At 40.0% G+C, this 25,197-nt stretch overlaps 1 protein-coding gene across 2 annotated transcripts in view; it reads right to left on the bottom strand.

Annotated features, from left to right (window-relative positions):
- Positions 1-20,841, bottom strand: part of LEMD3 (LEM domain containing 3) — a 42,153-nt gene extending 21,312 nt beyond the window's left edge. Inside the window, exons 1-3 of one of the 2 annotated variants that reach the window (XR_010362073.1) lie at positions 18,689-20,841; positions 4,770-4,807; positions 2,319-2,385 (exon numbers count right to left, since the gene is read on the bottom strand). Coding sequence is in view for 1 of the 2 variants with exons in the window: in XM_064419398.1 (XP_064275468.1) it covers positions 2,319-2,385; positions 4,770-4,807; positions 18,689-20,201 (1,618 nt within the window). In the remaining variant the exon portion in view is untranslated. The remainder of the gene's footprint in view (positions 1-2,318; positions 2,386-4,769; positions 4,808-18,688) is intronic. The other variant, XM_064419398.1, reaches the window with a different exon arrangement.
- Between the last annotated feature and the right edge of the window lie 4,356 nt (positions 20,842-25,197).

Here is a 25,197-nt window from a genome sequence, read left to right as displayed (position 1 = left end):
CTTTTTAATATTAATAGTTATAACATGAACAAATGATTCAAAGCCAAGTATGAAATGAGAGAAACTTTTCCAAGAATGTGACAGAGAGACCTGAAAAGCACCACTTTGAGTAAATCTGTGTTCTTTAACTTCTCTTTTGAAGCAGTGCACTGTGCACAAGATCAACGCTCTTAAATCCTGCATCTCCTCTGCCGCTTTCTCTGTTTTATGCCTTTTAAACTGCTTCCAGATAGTGTGCCAGGTCTACATCAATACAGTATTCAAAAATGGATGACAGACATCTTCCTCTCACATCTTAAGAAACTTGGCATTGAGGAGAATTTCTGTCCAAGTAAAGCTGGATTAGGTCCTTCTTCAGACTGTATGAAAGCTACTCTACTGAGCAACCAGGCAATCTCACCTTACAGCTCCCGCCTGGAGTACCACCTAACCAGAAAGGATAGTTCTATTTTTCGAAAGGAAGCATTTGAAGACCCTTCTGGCCAGAAATAGACAATAGAGAAAAATACATCTTTGAGACCTGGTGAAGAAAGCAGCTGTCTTGGAGCATACAAATTCTTCCTCATAAGCAGACAGTGTAAAGATTTGCAACTGAAGTAAGCCCCAGCGAATAAAGAAAACTCCCTTTCTTTCACGGATGTAGAAATTATGTGCCAAACCTTTTTACCCATGCAAGTACATTGTTTATTGTATGGCCCCTGGAGGGGCAGATGACACACTGAAAAAACAGCAAGCTGTTACACTCTTCAAAAGAGAGGCAAGCAGCACGACAGTGATCTAAGTAAGGAAAAGCAACAATCACCTTGAATGCTCAGCCATAATACAGTCTATTTCAGAAGACAAAGATGATTATGAGACTGGGGCATCTCTCTTATGAGGAAGACTGAGGGAACTGGACCTGCTCAGCCATGAGAAGAGACAACTGAGAGGGGACCTCATCAATGCCTATAATTATCTGAAGGGGGATGTTAAGAGGATGGATCTGGGCTCTTCTTGGTGGTACCCAGCAACAGGACAAGAGACAACAGGCAGAGACTGATGCACAGGAAGTTCCACCTGACCACGAGGAAGAATTCTTTACTGTGTGGGTGACTGAGCACTGGAACAGACTGTCCAAAAAGCATGTGGAATGCTTTCCTTGCTGGAGATGTTCAAGAACCATTTGGATGCAATCCTACACCATGTGCTCTGGGATGATCCTGCTTGAGCAAGCAGGTTGGCCCCAGATGACCCACTGTGTTTCCTTCCAACTTGACCCATTCTGGGATACTCTGATGTAAACAAACCAAAATATGTGGGGTTTGTCCAAACACCTATTTTATTCACAGCAGACGCTGCAAATGCTGTGGAAACAAAATGTTTCTGCATGAACATAGCTTACTGATGCAATCTAAAGGGTATTACAGAGCTACTCAAATTTCTCACACATTTCCCATATAGCCTTGACATATTACACTGTCAGCTTCGTATCTGACACAGAGCTGTTTCCACATTTTTTATGTTTGTGAAATGTCTGTAGCACCTGATAATAATGGAAAAGCCTTCTAGGTAAAACTTGCTGATGCCAAACAAATAGCTGGCACGAAGACCAGTAAGACCTCCTGAGCACGTGATGGGTTAAACATGCAAGGATGATAAAAATTGTTTAATAGTCATGACACAGACTCAGTTGTAACTCTCAGTTACCAGATGCCAAAGTTATAATCACAGCCTTAACTTCACCATTTCCTAAGTGGGCAGTTTAAAGCTGTGTTCCTTACAACTCTAGATAAAACCACCCTATTTTTTACTTTGAATATTCAATTATACTATCCCTAAACACCAAATCTGACACATTACTATATGCAGCACTTTTCATTACTATATAAGTCATATGGTTAAGCTGGACATTTTGTCTAACAATGCAATCTTGTTCAACCACTACTGTTCACTTTAATAGTAACTGTTTTATCACAAAATATTTTATTTTCACCACTTTGAATTAACAACCCTTAAGAAACCCACATAGTCCTCTCCACATACAGCAAATTTAATTTCAGCCTCTTAACAAAATGAGATTACTAAAGTATTAAAGCATCAGGTCAAAAACCACACAGGATCACAATACTCAAGCGCCTATCTCATCAGCAAACATTGCAACAAAAGGCACAACACTGGTGGAAAAAGACAGTGTAAGCGAACTAGAAACAGGATTTCAATTTTCCCAAACTGATCTATATGGCTATCAGGGACCCAGTTATTACAAATCACTGTCTGAGCATAGACTTTTCTGTAGCTGTTGCCATAATGTTACATCACAATACTTTTTTAACTGTTACCTGCTACTTGTGCCAATTTATCATGAAGTGCATACAAGCTCTTCATCATGAGACTTATTTCCTCTTCCTAGAATGAGAAAAACATATTTATGTTAAAAACAGGAGTAGCAGAGATATAGCTTTTTTTCCCTTTATCCCCAAAATCTTCATATACCATGAGGGAAAAACCCAGGGTTTACACATACAGGTAGGAAGCTGTAACATCTCACACACCAAATATGATGCAGGCAATAGATTTTGAATCCAAGTATACACTGAATTTTTAGATCTTGACTGAAGCTAAACTAGACTGTAGTTTGGACTCTGATGGATCTGCCAGTTAAAACCAAGAGACTCCCTGTAGTATTTTGATACTACCAAGAGAGTAGTGAAATGACTCAAAAGAAATCTGTTTTGTTTGGGGTGGTTTTTTGATAGCTACTGTGTAAAAATAAAAATTTTATTCTTTATAAATGTGATGTGACATTTTATACAAGCCACACAAAAGTACCATCTGGTCACAATCCAGCACAAGATGCAGAGCAAAGGAAGATTTTTGTTGTCTACCTTCAAACTACAGTAATTTAATAAAAAAACAACCAAATAAACCACCCTCACCAAACAAAAAGCCAAAACAAGCACACCAGAAAGCTGTGAACTATCTTGTTAATACTTCTTGCATACACTAAAATATAAAAAGGCCTAATTCCCAAAATAAGCATGAATATGAGATGTCATATTATTGCTACTTACAGGGGAGTTAAACTTATCAAGATATCAAGTAATTTTATTTAAATATAACCAGGACCATTTTATATTAGAAGGAATTATTCAAAACAAAAAGAGAAAGAGCATGCAATTACATACACAATTATGTACACTAAAGGCTATTCTGAAATGTTAAAGTTTTATCAAATGCTAAGAATAGAGCCTTCATTTAAAAAAAACACTCCAAAAAGTGTTTTTCCAGTTTGTGCATGTGCTGGTTATACTAATTTTGAAAAAAAGTAGCTATGTTAGGCTTAATTCCCTGATGCACCAGCACTATGACATAATTTTAAAATGTGAATAGTCCAATTTTTTTTTACTGTAAGAAATTTGCTACCAGAAAAGCAAAATACTTCTTTCATTGATCAAACAATAGACAAATTATTTCCCAACAGAACTATCAACAATTACCAGTGTCACCTCTCCCTATTCTGGTACTACAAAACCATCACTGAGAGTAAGTTGATACTCCTCAACTACATCAATGGAAACTAACCAATCTTACTAATTCATTTCTTGGCCAGAAAATACTGTGAATGGCAGAAGAGGAAAATCAGTCCTCCAGCACACACACACACCACAGCAGTTCTTCAAGTTCCATTTATTGCCAGTAGGTACACCCATGACTTCACTAATAGCTACGTTGAGATGAACGTGAGAAATATTACTGTGACCTTTTTTTTTTCTAATTAACAGCTGGACCACATAAAAGAAGAACTGAACAGTATAACCTTTGTAGCTAACAAACAATCAAGCATGCAATGGGATTACTATGGAACAGTGCAGCAGAAACAGAAGTAACATATAGAACAGGTTCTCAGGCCAAGTTCAGTGAACAAAATGCATTCTCTCCACACTAGTGAAGTCATTTTGTAAGAATCCCTAGAATCTGCCTCAAGAAATTTAATTTGTTCAAGAGATTCAGAAACATTTTCTATCTAAGAAACCAGCCAAGGCCACCTGCTTAATATGCAATTACTCACTTTTGGAGAGTTCAATCCCAGACACAAAGGCCCACCAATCCACCAAACAAAAAACCAAATCCCACACAGTAAACCAAAAGAACATCTCCCCAGATCCTCCACAGTTGTCTTGCAATACTTGCTTATATATGCCTAGCAAAAGCAGATCATTATGTTTACAATTCAAGTCAGAAGAGAGAACCACCTGAACACATGCTGCATCACTAAGAATAATACAGATAACTTCGATAGTGACATTTAAAAAATGTTAGCCTGATACTTCAGACAAAAAAAGTAAATATAGGAATAAGTAACAGAATGGAATCAAGAGACAAATTTTAAATTCCATTTTGAAGGACTTTAACTCTTGCTCTTCTATAACACTAAAGATCCTCAGGTCAATCATCTCTTACCAGCTGTGCTTTCAAGGTTGAAAAGCCAAATAGTACCAGTACGTGAAAAACTGTTAAATTTAATCTCAAAATTTGCAACACTCTTTTCTTTTTACAACACAAACTATGTACTAGTTTCACTGTGTATGAAGCAACCAGCATGCCACAGCCAAATCTTGTAATCCTACTTATATTGCCCAAGGTAAAAAAAAAAATTAAAACATTGGTTACAAGAAGTACATTTACTTCCTGGAAATTACACTAAAACTGCATCCTTCTGAACAGATCTATATTGTTTTCATACAACCATGTGACAGATTAAAATCTCAATGTTAAGTGGTTTTACTTACTTGTATTTTTTGGAGTTCTTCACTAAAGGGATCCTTGACTGTCAAAAAAAAAAAAAGATACAAATTAATTCACTCTAGGGTCTGAAAATACTAAAAAGGTATACTAACATTGTAGCTTTATGACAACACTGCAATAGTTAAGATAAAGCAAGGTCCATAATAAGACAAATAACAGAGACATCTATTAACCTTTGCCCTAACTCTGCATTTGATAATGCAGTATAGCAGCATTTAGGTTAAACCAGATTTTTGTATCAACAAATTTCACAGCTATTTCTTTACAAAAAAACCTGTGCTTGCCACTTGCTGAACTCTTGATTTAATAACTCAATTGCTTTGAAATAATTTGATGGTTTTACATTTTAGTGGACAATTTAAAAAGGAAAACCCCTTTTTTATTCACCACTAATACATAAAACAAAGCTCTACAACTCGGCATTTTCTTTTAACAAGAGTGAGATTGACACACTGCGAGCTAATGCACTCCCATGCATATAGGTATTCACAAAATATCAAAAGCTGCCCACCCAAGAGTAGATTGATTGGCAATATCTTGATTGCTGATCCACAACCATGCTCAAACTGATCAGTTAGAGTTAATTTAGTTATAAACAGGAAATATAAGAGAAACAAAGGTTGACATATTAGATCAAATTCATGGCAAGCTTTCTCATTTAGGAGAAATGGAGAATACAAAAGAAACTAAGGACCAACTTATAAGACAGGGGTCCCAACCTCAGTCAAGTGAAAGTGAATATGGATAAGAAACAAAAAAAATCATTTTCCAAGAAAAAAAAAAATTGTAAAAGAATGTGATTTTTATTAACTGCATGAACTTCAGTAGCTGCCTTGTCAGCAGACAAATGTTGATGTTTTTCACCTTAGTTTTGAAAGGAAGTTTGAAGTAGAAATTATTTCTCTTTCTCTGCTCCTACACATAGCAATGGTAAGATCCACATTGCTACAGTTACAACTAACAAATGATGTATAAAACAGCAGGACAATGAAAACACTCTCTAAATGAAGAAGACTTGACTCTTTGCAACTTTGCAAGCAAGTTTGCCCATGTGCCTCAGCTCAGAAAAAAATAAAGCATGTTACCAACCCAATAAGCTCCTTGGCTTCTTCTGATACAGCAAATGGAAAAAAAAAATCAAACCAAAACCACCCAAACACAGGGACAGGTTTTCACAGACATCCAAATACTCTATTCAGATATAAGAATAATTAAAGCTCATCGAAGCAGATGTTGAAGACTCTTGCCTACCAAGCCCTACAGCACTTCATGACTTCATTCTATGGGTCCAAATTCACAGCCATTGCTTACTGGATTATCAAGCTACCAACTTTAAAAAGTTTTACATATTTCATTCATTAACTCAATCAAACACACCCAGGACACTAAACATTTACTCTAAACAGCCTAAAATAGGATTAAACACCCAGTTTGATCGTTCATTATCCAGACAAGGATAATTACAGACTCCAGGGTCGATGCTATTCCACATACATGAAATCTTGATTGAGCAGTGGTTTTTAGAGTGGAAGGCAGATGCAAACACAAGACACAAGAGTGTGTAGATTTCAGTATACCTGAGTAACATACTTTAGCACTGATGAAAGTCATGAAACAAACACATATGCAACATTTCCATACCTGCAAAGACACAAACTGAAAACTGTCACCTGAAATTCTAGATATGCTAGGGCAGTCCAGCTATTAAGTGGAGGCTATTGTGGTGGTTAGACTTTTCCAGCATCACAATCCCAGTGTAAAATCAATCTCACATTTTGGCAACTTCATATTTACATAAATTACACCTTGAGTTTGTTAAGCAAGCCAAATGAAATATACAAATACACAGTGGTTACAATGACCAAGAATACCAACCTCCTTTTCAAATACCTATCACAAATATTTAGCATCTTATTTTAACTCACACTATAGGATCTCCACCAAATCCATCTGAAGTTAGCGATTGTTATTGTTAACCAAAAATTGAAGTACATTTTATATATTATACTATTTAGTTTAGAGTGACTGGGGCCTTGAGAGGCAAGTATGCAAAATGCAACTGCAGCAATTTATCAGTTGCATATGCAATTACAACTGTTAATCAATCTGCATTTATTTACCACATAACCTCAATTCACTTGAGTTAATAAGGCCACTCCTTAACCTCTTCAGTAATTCCTCTTCTGAATACACCCTTCTTTCTTTTGTCCAGAATCTAATCTCTTACCAAATCCTCCCACATGCTTCAGTCACAGATGCAAAGTTCTCACCTACTCCAACATGCCTAAGGTATTTCAATATACTACATCAGCATTCTTGGTTCAAAAGCTTTCTTGACAGTTCTTAGAATATACAACTATATTTGTAAAAGTGATAAATTCTTATTGTACAAAACTAAACATTAAATTAAGAATCAATCATTAATATAAGATTTTTTTATCTGAACATATACTTCCAAGTCTCCTCCTCAAAACAGGTTTGAGACCTCTACCATGCAACAATTGGCCAGCCTTGAAAATAGTCTATCAACCTCCCATTCTAATGGAGTTCAAAGAACTTACCATCTCCTTATGTTACAAAGTTAAAAGATGTATTCTTGCAACAGAGGGGAGAGAGAGTAATAAACATTATTCAGATCTTCCATAACATTCATTCCTTCATTCATCACTCATACACATTTGAGAATCCTTTAGCAGGAGTTCCTCCTTGCTATAAAAGCCACCTCTGAACCTTTCTGCAGCTCCATGTTCTTCTTAACATTTTAAGGTGCCATTTCTAACAGAACCACTGTAATGCCACAATCTATTTCTGAATGTACAGAGAACTTGATTTTATAGATGAAAAAGCAAAATTCCAATGAAACTTTAAGAAACTGTAAAGCTGCAGCAGCAGAAACAAGAATGATCCCAATTAACCCATAAGCAAGTTAGTTTCTCAGTGTGATGACACAAGGAATTAAGCACCATTCACCCAAAGGATTCAGAGACTGTCCACTACAACATATAACTCCAAGTTAGCAGCTTCTGCAGAAACAAGAATGTTCCTCCCTGCAAAGTACTTTTCTCCTCCTCATCCACCAAGCCATAAGCAGACTAACCCCAAAACAGAAATAGTAACCTTTCCAAAATCTGTATTACAAAGATGTGTTCTGTAAGAGGATAATCTAACGCTTTCCATCAGATTTTTTTTTTTCTCCTTCAAGCAAATACATTATCCAGCTAACGTACTGCTACCAGAGTAAGAAACAATACTAGAAGCACTGCTATAAGAAAACATGATCTTGAAAACAATTTTTCAATAATTTTACAACCCAAGAATTCTTAATGTCAGCTAACAGGTCTGTAACTTTTTCTAAGTCTAGGATCAAGGTCTAACTTCAGCCACTGACATACCATGTATGTGTCAAGAATAATTCCAAACATTGTCTCTCAGAAACCTCAAAATGCCAGAAAAATACCAAACAAACAAGTTATTGCACAAAGTGTTATTCCAGAACTCCATATTTCAAACTTCTTAAACAAAAAAATCCTGCCTTTATTTTCCTGTCTGCAATAATTCAATGCTCAAAACAGACAAGCAGTTTTGCATTATCTTCCAGCTCCATATTTCTCTAATTCAGGCAGAAACCACTTTGAACCTGCAGTCTAAATCTCTCTGCTTTGATATTAAGACATCAAATCATACAGCAATTCCTTCTATACAGATCATCTTTGTGTGCTTTGGAAATGGCTTTTGTATTTCTACGTGGGTACCCCATTACAGTTTGAATACTCCTTGGCTGCGTCAATTTTCAAGAGCAGTGTAATGTGCCACAAGGATTAGCGAAATGTACAAACAGATGAATCTTTCCTTAACATCTAGTCACTTCTTTAACTGGCTCAGTTTAAAGCTCTTTTATTGATAATTTTTCCAGCCAATATAATTTTAATTAATTCTGTTTGTAAGTGATGTAACAATTGATGAAATAACCAACAGTTTCATGTTGTTCCCTTCTTTCGACAAAGACCCCCTCCAAAAGAATTAAAACAATCATATTTGTGATACACACTTCAGACACATTTTCTATCAGCTCTGAAAATAAGAGTCTTCATTATTTTAGGTAAAAGGATATGACCTACCAGAATTTCTCTTTGGAGTTTTCACTACTTAAAAAAACAAAAAGCTCAACAAATTACAACAAAATAACCATCTCTTTTGCTTAGCTGTATCACCCTTTCTAGAAAGGTTCAAATTTACTCCTGCCTACTTAAATGCTGGTTAGACCTGGATGTTGAAAGGTGCTCCTGTGAGTCATGCCAATTTAATTCATATTTAGGAAGAGACAAGTGTTTTGGGAAAGCTTCTCATCAGATTATTCAGTTTCACTACAATAATAACATTAGTTTCATTCTAGTACTCTTATTAGTGAACAAAAAGCCTAATTATAAAAAAAATTATAAAAGTTATCTGTTCTTAAGAATATGTAAGGAAATATTTTTTAGTAACAATTATCTGCACACATGATTTTTTGCATTATATTACAAAACATAGAAGAAACAGCTGTCTCTGTTCTATTAGGGAAAATGGCCCAAAAGTGCACTTGCTCTGCATTGTAAAAAAAACACACAGCATTCACTACAAGGTACTGTGTATACATAGGAAATAAAAAACCAACCACACTGAGACTGCTCTTATGAGCAGCTGCCAAAGATTACCAGGAGAAGTGTTAGACTTCAGACATATACTAGCATTTTACTATGGGTAAAGAATCAGAATAGGCTTCTGAAATAGCTCTTCTTTTGCACCTCTCCCAAATAATTTCAGCTCCTTACATTTTATAAGGTCAAAAAATACCCACCACTTCAACAAATTAACACAAATTTAGAAAAAAGAGGAAACTCAATCTTTAAAGCATAGCAACACAACATGTCTTATGTTAAACTAGGAAGCATTCTGCTTTCCTCAAACTCCAAAGTTCAGAGTGGAAAGCAAACTAATAAAGCAAGTGTTATTCAAACACAGAAGGTTTAAGAATCAATGGGAAGCTGCAATTAAATACTGTATCTGCTGTCACTCTGCCAAGAGGCCCAGTCTTGATACAAATATCCTGTGATTTCAAACAAGTAGTAAGGACTTCTGTCTTGAAGAGTTTCCAAAATAAAAACAATTATAACCTCTTCTTCCAAACAGACTTCAGTTACAAAGTACCAGTAATAGTATGAACAGTTTACAGCATCCAAAGGTAACATTTGATAGGAGCACAAAGTCAAGATACCAATCACAGGAATTTTTCACTTTTACAACTGGGGTTCTGTTGCACCTCTGTCCTTTCATTCATTCAGCACACATTGGTCTATCAGTGCTTGCTGCACTATGACAGCAAGCAGAACTGCTGAACAATATATTTACAGAGCCTGAACACAACAGCAGAACTCTGAGAACAGGTGGTCTATGCAGGACATACAGAGGTAGTTGCTAGCAGGTCTCTTGGCATGACAAAGATGAGCTTTCACTGAGGAAGCAGCAGTCAGTTTACACAAGTATCCATATTAGTTAAGAGAAGAAGGAAACTGCTCACCACATTCTGCAGAAGTTTGAAGGGCTCAAAATCAGGATGAGTAATACAGTAATACAAACATAACACTTGACTGGACATGCATAACACCAAGCAAAATTGAGCTACTTCCATTTTTATTCCACTGGACTAAGACGGAAGAGCTGGCTAACCTTCCAGGCTGTCTACCACAGCAACTGCTTTTCTTTGGTGATGTGTTTGATTAATCTACCTGGTTCAAATAAAAATTATCCAAAGGGAACAACTGGACTAACACACCATTATTCTTTACTCGGATTAAGAGTCTGCTTGAACTAAGACTGAACTTGAACTAATGTTATCATCATTGTTTATTAATTAAATAGGTTATGCCTATTAGTTAAAAGGTTATATAATCAGCTTGTGGATTAAGGTGATGAATCTTCTAGCAGTACTGTGCACACTTCTGATCCTGGTGGATCTGGAGAGGAGGAAAAAACCAAGAAAAAACAGAACCTTTCTTGGCAAGAAACTCACCTGCCATACAGAAACAGGAAAAAAAGAAGACAGAAAGGAAGTACAAGTGAGTCGTACCAAGATCTCAAACACTAGGGGCAATAAAACTGTACCACACCTTTGGCACATCAGAACTCTATAGTATCTAGGTCATTACATAGTAGCATAAAACTCAGTGCTTGAACTATGAAAAAAAATTTTACAGAACAAGATCCTAACTCTCTTTCCTCAAATCATGTATCTCGTGCCTAAGGGAGCTGGCATATAGTTAGTCTGATCCCAAGGCTTGCGTAAGCAGCCTGGTACATTCCCTTATTCTGAATGGCAAAGGAAATCACATGCTAACTCATTTCCTTACAGAAGCAAAAGGCAGACCCTGTTTGGCCTTAGGTCCTCAATTACCAGGACAGCTCTTCCCCAGGGCTGCTACTTTCATGTCATTTCCCTCCAGTCTGCTCTCCCTCAAAAGGAATTACTTTAATATCACATATCCTACACAGCAGAATAAAACAAGTGAATTTAACTTCTCACTGTTTTTCTTCCCCTGCCACTTCATGGGCATTTGTACTCAATCTGCACATTTTTGTTGTTAGTTCAATAAGCAGGACCTTTAGCTGAAGGTCAAAAGTAAAAAAAAAGTGTTTAAAGTTGTAAATAAAAAGCCACCACACTGCACAATTCTGAAGTATGCCAACACACCCATGCTCAATGTAGACAACTGAAACTCTGCAGGGAGTACCACCTCTGATGGAAGTAAAATTTAACAGGCATTGATCATAACACACCTAGGATCACCAAATCAAACTGTGCATGCATACCTGCCCATTCTGAATGAATGAGCTCTCAGAAGCACTCAAAAGACTGGTATTTCTACTCCTAGCTCAAAGGTCACTGTACAAACAGTATAGCAGTATAGCTCTTAGATGTTCTCAACACGCCCTTTTTCTTTTTTTTTCTGAGTTTATATCAAAATGAACATGCATTTATTATTATAAGCAAAAGACAAAGTACCCAAACATGAACACATCCTTTAACACAGCTCAAATTCCCTATTTCCCATAGTGCCTTACACTTTTATCCACACCTGCTTTTACATAAGCAAACGTAAAAGCATAAGTACTTCTCATGCTTACAAATAAGAAAATTTGATCTTTTCCTCCTCAAAAAGAATTCATCTCTGAAAAATGCCAGCCATAACAGCACATCTCCTCCAGCAAGTTATGCCCAACAGGCATCACATTTGCCTGTTTCACGGTTATCATACACCTACTCTCACACTGCATGGCAGAATATAAACACAGGCAGAACAGAAAGACAGCACTAAATAACATTGTAGGAGGTATACAGCACAGTAGGACTCAACGTTGAACATTATAAACTCTAGCAAACCTTCTAACACAGAAGGAAGCTACATGAGCTCAGCTTTAAGATGTGGAGTGGTTCTTCAATCTATCCCTGCACAGATCAGTATGCTTCTTTCCATCAGTACCATTGCCCCTTTGACAAGTTTCTCTGTATCAGAACGCCTCAGTGGGCAGAAGCTGCCAAGGTTACTTTTGATCAAGACCTGAGCTACACCATGTCCTGATTTATTATAATCACAGCAAAGGCACTACTACCTTCATCCACAAATCTGTATCTACCAGGAAAAATAGAAGGAGCCAAGGACAGACAAGACAGTACTAAAGAAGGGATTCTCCCTTAAAAAACCTTTTCTTTTTAATACACCCTGATTTCAAGTCACTGACCCTCAACCTAACACAAATCACAACAGACAACTAATTTTAGCAGCAAATACACTCACAAGAACTGTATAGGCAAAAGGAATATATGCCTCATGATTAAAACACTCCGTGATCCTCCACAACATTGGAATAGCACCTTCACCAACAAAAAGACACTGTACTTGCTTAATTTATTTGCCTAAGATTTTTAGTGAAGCAACTTTCTCAAGCAGCAGTTCTGGCCTGTTCAAATGTTCATACTGTTACTGAAGCACAAGTCTAGAAGCATGACAGGGATCAGTTTGGTACAACTCTACAACTCCTGCCAGCTTAGCTGGGTAAGCAGAGAATCTGAGTTTGCAACCTATTACTCTCAGACGAAACACAAATCTCAAAAGGATTTAAATGTAAATGATTTTTAGAAACACAATGGCATCCCAAAGATAGGAGGACTGCAGGTCTGATTCTCCTCCTGTACTGGGATAATTATAGACTATGGAACAGTAGGGCTCCTACAATGCAAAATTTAAGTCCTTGTGTATCATGGGCTCTTCTTTAAAATATTTCCACTGCATCCATTATCACTTTCTGCATCTGTCCTAAGCAGAAAGATCTGCATTGCACTTGAACAGTATTAGAGTTGACTGAGGTTCTTAACAAATGAAACAAGTCTGCTTTTTGCTTTCTTGCACTTTTTTAGTCTCTAGAGCTTTTTAAAATGTAAAAGTTGCAACCAGATCTGCTTTCAGATTCTGGATCACCTCACATCAGAAATGAAATTTGCTTTTGAGAAAGCTATGCACTGTAGAATGCAGTGCAAACTTTTGATTACTTTTTGATACCTAATGAAAACAGACTGACTCCTGTCAGAGCTCTTCTGCATCCCTGTTCCCCAGGCAAGCGATTCTAGTTCCGATATTATGAAGTAAGTAATACTTACTTACTTATGAAGTAAGTATTACTTACTTCAAAAAACTCATAGCTTCCAACAGTAACTTTGAAAAAATGTCATAATAAGAATCTGCAGTAATGGCATAAGGAATGTTTTGTGCACATCTGCTGCTAACAGCAGCACATTTAAGCACATGAATGCAAAGTACTCATAAATATTCTGAACTAAGTATCAACTACCACTATCTCCCTAAAAATAGGAATACTGAATTTCCATCATTTTTGTTCCAAACACTACTGAGCAATTTTCTTATTTATACTTTATACTCCAGATCTATTACAAAGGTAAACAGACTGTTTATAACCCTTTAGGAAGGACTTGAAGCTGTCAGCTGAGCTATTTTGTACCACATAGCAATTAGACTTTCCTAGACCAAAGTCACTACATAATAATTATTCAACTTTCCTACACAAAAGGCCAAATTATTCCTTATTTTAAAGAATAATTTCTCACATACCATAAGGAAAATGAGAGTTTAGAATTGTCAAGAATCCTAAGGAAATCTAACTATTCTGCCTCACTTTACCTTATGAAGACAACCTAGGGATTCTTCTTCTTTGATCTACTGAACTTGATCCAAAACTCATCAAACCATAGAACTGAGATTGCTACAACAGTCTAGTTGTAGTCTTAAAGACTAGAGACTAGTCTTTAAGAAAAACATCAGGATTTTCTTTTCTATCACCTAGTTGAGAAATACTTGCTAACTAGGATTTAAAGCAATATACAGAAAGTGAAACAGCAATATGCTAATATTTCAATAGAAGTTGTTACATTGTCAAATACAAGTCAGGGTATCCCTTGCAAAGTACAAGCAACATTAATAGGCACATAGCACAGAAACATTTCAAATATTTTAATTTTTCTCCTTCCCTTCATTACATCCTCTTCCACAAATAGTTCCTATCCACAACTAAATTTATTCTGTTAAAGCCAACACTCTAAAGAATACAGACTCTTCTAAGAAGGTGATCTTAGAAGGCAAGTAAATTTGTAACAGTTATCTGTGAAATATCACAGCACTTCAACAGTACTTTGCAGGCCTGTGAGCTTAACAGTCATAATCTTGTCCTTTATACAGCAAATCTAACTTCTTAGCAATTAAACTCCCTGCATAAAATTCCAAAGAAGTTTTAACACCTGAGAAATTTAGATGTCAAGAACAAAGGAACATCAGTGGAATTGAATGAAACTCATAGAATTGTGATTTGCTTAAGCTTACACTTGCAATATACACAACTGCTAAGTCTCCCTGAATTAACATTTCCAAAACACAAGTTGTAGTAAATATAGTAAGGATTATCCTCCTAGCAGTTGTTTTGTAACAAGTATCACAGAAAGACCAAAATTATTAGCAAGACATGTCACTTTAAAAAGCTTCTTATAAGAAAATAAGACTTTATTAAAGGCCTACGTGAAACTTTCAAGATTCATTTTTTGTTGTGATGGTTTTGTTCTGTTTTGTTTTTTTCTTTTGTCACATCAACTGCTTCCCAAACTACTGGAGCAGAAATGGCAGAAGTAACCTACATACAACCTATTTCAGATTACAGACTTCAACAGCATCTGTACTAAGCGCCCACATCTTTCAGAAAGAAAGTGAACCAGATCTGAAAGCAACATCAACCCATCTGATACAGTTACCATCTTTTCATTAAAAATAACTTTAGCATTAACTTCCAGGAACAGCCACTTGAGATGCTCAGAGTAACATCACAAAACCACAGGAGTTTGAAGAGATAGGCAGACACACCTCTTCAGGGTTTGAAGAACCTAGGAAGTAGCCTAAAGTGTACCATTTTCCTGACAAAATACTATGCTGGCTTGGCAAGAAGTTGATATAATCCCATGGTGTTTTGAATGCAGGTTAAAAACAAAACATTCTTTACAGCCAGAGCAAAATGAATGAGGTTACCAGCACCAAGCCCAAACAGATCTTTTTCAAATGCAGCATTGTCAAAGACAGCAAGCACAACAGGCACTAGCATTAGCTGGGTCTGTTATGTGAGATGGAAGAGCAGGTCATTTCAGCAGGTTTAAGAAAAACTCCATCTGTATTTTAGACAGGAAAATGCATAAAAACCTTACTTCAAATGAAGTTTAAAGCTTAGATATAGAAGAATTAGCCCAGTTCTGATTTGTCTTTGAACATTTTATGCTACATGCGAAAAAACTAAAACACTTCATAGATATTTCAGAGCACTGCATAAGAAATCATTTGAACACTATGCACAGTGTGACAAGTCTCTTGTGAAATACTCTGCTCACCCCTTCTCATTTATATTACTCCATCTGGCCTAAATTCAACTCCAACACCTGGTTTTAAGCTTCCTCCTTTAGACACATCTCCTCTCTTCTTAGCTTGACAAATATTTAAGTGTTGATATTGAGTGTACCTTGTGATAAGTATTTTTCAACGCCTCAAACATACTATCACCTTACTCTGATTGTATTTAATTTTAGGCAATTAACTATTAAGAAAATCAACATTAAGCTCACTGTGCATCATTCCCTGCAAATTTAAAATCAGAAGGCACCAAATACACAAATAACTGTCTTTATTGCTTTATCATAGTAAGCATGATAATAAGATGCATATATTGCAACTCTGCTGAACCCCAGAAGTTTTTATGACATGGACTGGAGTTTAAAATAGATTATTTTTTTCCACTATCAAATCACTCTCATCCAACAGAGTCTAACCTACAACCACCTAAAAGACAGAAAAATCTCAATATCCAATCACCTAAATGATAAGGCTGTTTTTGAGATATACTACTATTTTTCATTAAAAAGTACGAATCACTTCTGCTTCTATTACAAAACCCAGACAATACACCCATATAAACATGAGAGTCAAAGGACTCACTTGGATGATGTTTAAGCTTAGGAAGCATATAATAGAAGACAGGGTTCTCCCCCTTTTCAGTAAACATCAATCTTTATTAGCCTGTCTTGTCTGTTCTTGCCTGTTCTACAGACCCACCGTATTTTTGTTCCATATGCTGATTTGAAAGGAATTTAGTAAGCACGTGCTAAACATATGGGCGAGGTAAGTCCCTGCTCATTCCCACATTAATTAAAAGAAGTGGCCTGCTCCTCTTCCTATCAAAGGAGCTAGCCACAAAACGTGCTGTTTGCTCCTGCCAAAGGACACTATTCCCCGTTCCCATTTGTTATGTTGCAGCAAAGCCTGGGGCTGTGAGGAAGTAGCACAGATGAAATACGAGTGCCACTGCCAGGACAATTCTCCAGGAAATCCACTTTCGAGAGTTCCACTGAAAGAGAGCAAGTAAGAACAGGCCAAGAACTGGTTTACTTGAACCACCAAGCAACACTGGGCTACCAGAGCACTGACTAGGCAGCCCAACCTAAGCAAGGTCCTCTAACAAGAGCACAATTTTCCCTGTGTAACAGTTCCAGCTGGGTTAACTCTTAAGAACAATACACTCAACAGTCATCCCACATGCTCTACAGGAACATTCACATATTCCAAAACAAATTTTCTTTCGATAAAAAAAATAATAATCCACGCTGAACTTTAAGAATTATTGCTATCTACATTGCTGAAACACTCAGCTTTTACCAAACAGGATGACAAGCCAGTTTTAACTCAACCACTGAATTTGGCAGTTTACCCCAGTAGACTGACAGATCATCTCCAGTTAAAATCATATTTCAACACTAAAAGAAGCATATAAGACATGCTAGCACAAGAATACAGCTTATCCATATATAAGAAAATGTAGGCTTGTCTCTAACAGTTATGGCAGAAGCTAACCAGAGTATGAGCAGTCCCAACAGTCACACTATACTGTATCTAATTATAGCCCACCTGCGTATGTTCACAGCCAGCTCAAAAAACAAGACTGAACAAGACTTAAAAACCACGTGGACCACTGCAATGAAACCACTGCAAATCCCCAAGTCCTTGCTGCTACTGTCCTTCCTCAACACCACATGTTTTACTCACCCCCTCCCCCCACAAAGAGCACAAAACAAAATTTAAAATTATTCTGCTACCCTAATGTAATGAACAAAGTTTGAAAGGGAATAAAAAGAGAAAAAGAAAAGAAGCCAGCCCACACTGCTGCCCTGGGACATCTAGCAGATCCCAAGGTAACAGTCAGATCATTCCTTACAAGGCCCTGTACACATGTCCACAAATGAGTACATAAATCCTCTACCCTCTATAAAAAAATGTACACACTTGCATACACCCCACACACACACCATCCACAATCATCTCAAGAAAAGTGCAAGTTGCCAAGAACCTTCTAACGCTCTTACATTCCAAAACCAGGTTTTTGCATAATTTCTTACCAGAAGCAATGAAAAATCAAGACAGCAATGGCATGATTTTTCTTTCTGATATTAGAATCTCCACTGTCCATTTCAAAACAGCCAAGAACGGAATTAGCGTGAATCACCACCCTTAGGTGGGATGTTTCCATTTTTGTATTCTTCATTACTAGAAAACGGTCATTTTAAAATCCATTCTAAGTTACTTCCACATATTAAAGAAGTTCCCATACAGTTCAGTATTTAAAAAAATAAAAATGAATGCTCTGAAATTCACACTAAAGCACAGCAGCAATTAATGTATAAACGTTATTATCAACTAAATTTAGAAGGAATCGTTTATTAGAAAACAATAAACAATAGCTCAAGTATTCACTGCACAAAGTCTGTCACAGTGTGCAACATTATCTCAACCCAGGATCCTTTTCAAGCCTCAGCACACATGAATGAAAACAACCTGCTTTATTACCAAACAACTACAGTCAAATCTTAGCCCTGCAGGAATCCCAGGTATCTAACTGTGTGCACTTACTCCTGCGAGATTAACATAAAGCCTCACTTCGTCAATTTTCTATTAACCATACTGCTGCTAAATTGAACAAAACCCACAGAATTGCTTTGGGAAGAAAACTTGCTAGAAAATAAGGTATCAACAGATTACAGCAGGGAATGCTGGGATTTAAGTTTATCCTCAAATATCTTGCAAGCTTATTACACCAGCTTGCAAAGCACATACACAAGGAAAGACAATTTCTCGGTGCACCATCCTCTAAGGAGAGATTATACTAAGGTGGAACCCAGAACTGCTCAGTAAGGGATGTCTGGGAACGCAAAGGCTTATTAACATTTGTTACATCCAGTTGCAGAAACTGCTCTTACCCTTCACCTAATACTTACTGTTGGCTCCCACATCCTCAGCTACTCCAGAACCTCTCATTCTCAGGTATGTGAATCCCAGTATCAGAAAGAACAAGCATGCAGCAGTTAAGAGGAACATGGACAGGTAATGTGCACTGAAGCCTCCAGTGGTGGATACCTCCTCTCTTTTGAACTGTTGGAGAAGCTCCTCCTCGGGCTCAGAGAGATTCTTCTTGTAGGTGTTTTTCAGGTAGGTATGATTTGAACCCGTATGATTGGAGTGGTTGAGTCTAAGGGAGGAGGTGGTTCCACCCGGGGGAAGGCTATTAGTAGATGAATAGATCCTGGATTCAACATTACAGCTACTAGGAGCACCGCTGAGAACATGATTATTGGTCGCTTTCCTAATGGTGCCTGGAGGGTCAGTGATTTTGCCGCTGTCCACATCCGTGAGCGGTGGTGGCAACAACAATACGGATGGGGATTTCTTGGGTAGGCCAATGCGGTATCTGGGGCTGGGAGGACTAGAGTCCAGATTTTCACATCCTCCTCCTCCTCTTCCCCCCACCGCCGCCGCCGCCTCCTCCTCCTCCTCCTGACTGCTGCCCCTGTCTAGACTGCCGGCAGCAGCCGCCCCCGCCGCCCTGTCATTCGTTACGAGCACACCAGCACCGCAGCCTCCGCCAGCCCTTTCTTGGCCCGTCTCCATCACGCCAGCGCCGGCTGCAGCGCATTTGCTTGTTATGAATGGAGCAGGCGACTTGCTGAGGCTCCGTCTGGGCCGGCGAACTGCAGACTCCTCCCGCTGTTTGGCCCTCGCCCCCGCCGCCTCCTCCTCCTCCGAGTCCGAGTACTTGTCCCTGCTGCCTTCGTAGGAGAGGAGCCGGTTCCCGTTCACGGTCCGGTTCTTCCACCGCTGCTGCTCGCTCTCCTTTTCCTCCTCCTCTTCGTCGTCCTCCTCCTCGCCGTCGCCGAGCTCCCTCACACCCTGAGTCGCCGCCGGTCTCCTGGCCGCCGCCCCCCACCAGGCGTTGGGCTTCCGCCGGGCCGCCTCCTCCGGGGGGGAGCTGCTGCTCACGCCGCAGGCGCCGTGGGGGGCGGCGGGCCTGAGGCCGCGGAAGAGGGGCGCAGCGCGCTCCCTCCTGCCGCCGGCCTGGCTCCGGGGGCTGCTCTCCACGTCCGACTCGTCCGAGCTGAAGCCCAGCAGCACTTTGCCGCCCCCGGACGGGGGTGCGGCGCGGCCCCGGCCGCCTCCGGCGGCAGCCCCGAGGAGGAAGGGGTGCTCGGCGCCGGCCAGCCGCGCTCCCGGGGCCGCCCGCCCGGGGCCGCCGCCTCCGCCCGGCGCCGCTCCGGCTCCCGTGTTATTGTTGTTGCTGTTCCGGGTCTTGTTGGCGCCGCCGCCGCGGGCCCCGGCCCGTTCATCCTCGCGCAGCTTCTTCAGCTTCTTCAGGTAGACGGGCCGGGTGCTCTCGGTGACCGGCCCCGGGGAGAAGCCGAAGCGCCTCAGCTCCGAGAAGAGCTCCTCGTCCGTGAGCTGCGCGGCCGTCGCCATTTTCCGCTCCCCGCCGCCGCCGCCGCCGCGGCGCTTCCGACCCACGCGCCGCGCCGCGCTCCCCGCCGGAACTGACGCGCCGCACTCGGCTGTGGCCGAGACCCGCCCGTCACCCCGCGGCGCCGCCCGCCGGGAACGCGGCCGCGCGGGCGGGGGAGCGGGGGATGAGCGGGGCGGGGCCGCCCGGCGCCGGCGGCCCTTCCCGGCCGCCCTTCCTTCCCGGCCGCCTCCGCTTGGTCGCGGCTGTCGCGCGGGACTGGCGCCGCTCCCGCCGCCCCGGCGAGAGGCGGGGCCGAGGATCACCCCGTCCCCCCGGGCTCGCAGAGAGGGTCCCGGGCGGCAGTCGCGCCGTGGCGGGCGGCGGATGGGAGCACGGAGGGCCCCGCCGAACCGGCGCTCCCGGCACGGCGCGGGTGGCCTGTGGGAGGCGCTCTCGGCGGCGGCGGGGCGGCAGCGCCGAGCCGGGGGGGGTGGCAGACGGCGGCGGCTCTCGGAGCTGGAGCAGGCACGCTGGAACAGACGGAACCGCGGCTCTCGGAGTGTCGGAGGGCTCGGGAATGCGCTGCAGTGAGCAGCGTCAGACCGAGCCCTGAACCTCCACTAACGCCATTCCCGGGTGTCACATTTTACCTAAAGGTGGCTGGAGAAATGGGAAGAGGCTGCGTGCACCTTAGGCGGGCCCTTCCCGAGGTGGCAGGCAGCGGCTCCTTTCCACCCATGTGCCTGGTGGGAACAAACCTTTCCCTGCTGCAACTCCAGCATCGGGACATGTGGACTGTGAGGAGACACACAACCTCTCCTGTATACGAGGGGACGTAGTCTTAAGCTGGGCTAGGGGAGGTTTAGGTGGCACATTAGGAAGAATTTCTTCACAGAACAGGTGATTAAACATTTGTAATGGACTGCCCGTGGATGTGGCAGAGACACACCTGGAGATGTTGAAACAAAGTGCCACATCCAGTCTTAGTGCTGTGTTCTAGTTGTCATGGCGTTATTCACTCGTAGGTTGGACTTGATGGTCTGAGGTCTTTTCCAGCTTAATAAATTATGTGTGATTTTCATGCGATTAATTTTGGAATTACTGGGATGTATTTTGCTTCTTTTGGAAAATACAGCTCTTCATATGTATTGCAGTTTAAATTGTCAAACCGTATACAGAAACATGTACTTGTCAAATGGTGGTGGCAATGTAAAGAGATGTCGTCCTGGCATTTCTCAGAGCATGTGGTGTGTGCTGACCCTTCTGGATAGGCCCTTTGGCCACAGAACCACATATGGAGGCTTCAAAATCTCCTCGCCTGCCTGTCTCTACCTATCCAGCCTGAATGACAAAACCCTGGGCTCAGTTTCTGCATACCACATCAAAAACACAGGAGGCTGAGCTCCAATTTTGACCTAGCTCTGACTGGCCTTCCACCACCATTGGCAAAAGTGGTCCAGGGACAAGATCCAACTGCATGAACAACTGTGTGTTCTCCCTCACAGTCTGCTGCAGCGAGGATATTGTGGATGTGCCCTGCAATGTCAAAACTGAAGTTGCTAATTTTGGAACATTTGCAGAAAAGGAGTTCTGGTAGCTCTAAGGCAGCTATCTGAGAAGATCAAGACAAGTCTACTGAACTAGAGGAGTAGCCAAGGGTCTTTATGACTGCTGTGCTTTATGTGGCACCACTGAACAGCCTGTAGTTTCCCTGACAGGAGCTGTTTCACATACAGCAGAATAGTGCATTGGAGGAATGCACGGAACTCCAGCTGTAAGGATGATTACACTCAACATGACCTCCATCACACATTAAACCAGTAATGTAAATGTACCTGTTCTGTCCTATTTCCCAATCTGTACTAGCCAACTGATATCATAAATGCCATGGGAGATACTTCTGACATTCCATTCCTTCTCATCAGTGAGAAGCAACCCACACTTTCCACCAGCTAGTTGGGATACGTGTTTGAACATGCCTGGCCACATTCAGTGCCTGTCTCCAGCTGCCTGTGACACTGGCCAAACAAGCAGCAGTCAGTCCCAGCCCAGGCACCAATCTGGAAAGCACCAGTTTGGACACCTTCCTTCTACTAGCAGAAGGTATGCTGTCCTGCAAGAAAGTGAGGATCCTGTCATCCTACCAGTGCAATTCCTATCTTCGCTCTGCTTATTACAGCAAGGGCGTGAGTTATTTTATAAAATTGTTTACTTAGCAGCAGGAGTACAGTAAATACTATAAATAGTTAACAATTGAATAATCACCTGCAAAACTTGAATAATCTCCTCAAATATTGAATCATCTCCTGCATGTAGATCCATGGAACAGCTGACTGAGAAGTCTACATAGTCCAAGTCATGATATAAAATCTGTGTGCCAAAATATTTTGAAATGTTTAAAAAATATGTCTTCTGATTGTACTGAAGTTAGGATACTTCCACTACCAATCCAAAATCACATTTCTTTCATAGAATACATTAGTATCAATCCCTTATTTTTATCAATATCTCAACATAGTCAATTTTTAAGTCAATACTTAAAGCGGTTACTTTTCTAAAGTACTTTTCTAATTTTTGACTGCAAGGAGTGTGGAGATTGTTATTCACCAGGGAAAAAAAATGTGGTCGTTTTTTGAATAAGATGTTTTGGGTTATATTTTCCCTCTCATCCTTAAAGGACTGGTGTTCTAAAGAAACTGCCACTTCTTCCATTAGGTAGGAAAAGCTGTTCTGAAAGTTAGCAACCATACTTGTGTTAACATCATTAGACTGGTACTTGAAGTTGTGTTTTAACACCTCTCTTATTTTTCTTTCCTGATTCCAGACTTGTGTGATATTTATGCTTCTTTAAATTTCTTAGAATGTGTGAATGACAGCTGCCTTTCAAATATTAGCAAGTCTCTCACTGCAACTTCCTCTTCAATTAATGCAACCCACTCCCTATGCAAATCACTGTTGCATACCTGAAGCATGTAGAAATCATGAGTCACATCTAAACGAAATGTTATCCTCTTGTAAACTCCCAATATTATAAATGCTTTTATATTTCTATTTACCTTTTGATTTTTGAGCCTTAAGGTATGCTGGGATCACATTCTCTTAGGAATGTGATGGTAATGAATGTGAATGTTAGTAAAAAGTAAGAATGTGCCTTTCCTGTCTTTTTTAATAAAAAATATAGTCACAAAATCACAGACCTCCAGGAACTAGTAGAATTACTCTTATGACAGTATGCCTCAGAAGAAATCACTCCACTATGAAAACAAACTGTACTAACCTATTTTTAAGCTCATTTACTCTTGTTTATCCAGTCATTTCAAATACTACATGATGAACATAAAATAACCTTTTCCTTTTAAAATGGAATGGGCTTTTTTCCCAAGAAAACTGATCTGAAATATTAGTGTTGCTGCCACATTTCTGAATGAACAGACTCACGTGCCTTCTTTTAATTTCTTGTTTCTCCTCCTTACAACTCCCCTACGAGTTTTTTTATGAGAGCAAATCCATCTTTGTTAAAGTTAACAAGTGGTGTTATGGTACTAATGGTACTATTTGTTTATGTACTGACCATGCCATTCAGCATGTGAGCCTATGTATGCATTTTTTCTTTCCTGTGGGCATCCTGTTAATGTTCAAAAGTATCTCTTGCCCACACTTCCCACATGGTGCTGGACCACTCACATACTGCAGCAGCATGAACACGGTGTGCTGGATTCCCCTCCTCCTGCAAAGAGGCCGTGACCACATTACAGATCACAGTTCTATCCTAAGTGTCCCACACTAGTTCCACTCCCACAAAGTTAGTGATGACCTGCTGAAACTGTGGAGTTCTTGCTGCTAAAAGTGAACAATCTTAGTTCATGACTGAGACTTCAAAAAGGCAACAGAATTCCCTCCTGCAGTTAATATGTCAATGTTTATATAACTTAAACTGATCCATAGCATATCCTCTATTGGGTGGCCATCCCTGATCAGGTCATATAATTCTGCTCACTTTATGAGACATTCTGACACCTTTATGATGTCTGTATTCCTGGGCATTGGCCATTTTGATGAAACTTGGAGGCATTACTGCTGACTCTGTACATTGAAAAGAAATAATCTACAAAGTGGAACTCTAAATCCTAAAGACTGGCTTGAAAAACTGTATTTATTTTTGAAAGGATAGTTTATTTACATATGAGCTTTTCACTTGAATTCACTTTCTGTATTCAGTTCTCTTCTCTGAGACCAGAAGAGGTAGGTATATTTATTTTAAAACCTGAATCTGAGTTGTTCAATTCCTCCAGAACTGAATTTAAAGAAGAATGTCAGCTATCAGAAAATGATAGATTTCATAACAAATTGTGACAAAGAAATAATAGATTTTAAGAAAATTCCAACAAGAGAGACAAGGGCTTTAGGAATAAACCAAAGTAGTAATAGGGACTAAAAGCTGATGCTTATTATGATAGTCAATTTTCTCCTTCTAGCCTCTTCAGGAAGCAAAAATGTAGTTACAGAGGGGCAGATGGATGAAATCATGAATGCAAATGAATGGTTGAGGGGATCATCCTGAAGCTATTTGGAGAGAATAGAAAAATCTCATTAGTAGGACAGCATCAAAATGCTCACTCACCCATTGGTCCCTAAAACCTTCTTGCCCTACTATTTTATGTCTCAGAGTAATTGTTGCTAAAGACTACTGCATGTTTTAATCAACATTTCTAACAAGGTGGCAAATCAGTTCTGTTTTGTTCTCTAAAGCATTGTACAGTTACAAACAGAGCTTTTTGTTTAAATTTGGAAAGTAAAAAGGTGAAGCTGTGCTTGGTGGTCAGGAAGAGTACTTTTTATTGGTTCACTACTCTTAACATACAGAAACTCTGGCTGGGTAAAGGACATACTTGCTATGTGGATTTGGCAGAAGTACTTCTACATATATAACAACCTTCCAGCACAGTTGTGACCAAAAGTTGTGGCAATACACTACTCTGACTTTTGAGCATCTACTTTCCTATGGTTAGGTGTCCC

The sequence above is a fragment of the Passer domesticus genome, chromosome 5 (assembly GCF_036417665.1).
Source record: "Passer domesticus isolate bPasDom1 chromosome 5, bPasDom1.hap1, whole genome shotgun sequence".
In the NCBI taxonomy this organism is placed as follows: domain Eukaryota; kingdom Metazoa; phylum Chordata; class Aves; order Passeriformes; family Passeridae; genus Passer; species Passer domesticus.
Note: the sequence above shows the minus strand (reverse complement) of the source record. Positions and strands in the feature narration are given on the sequence as shown.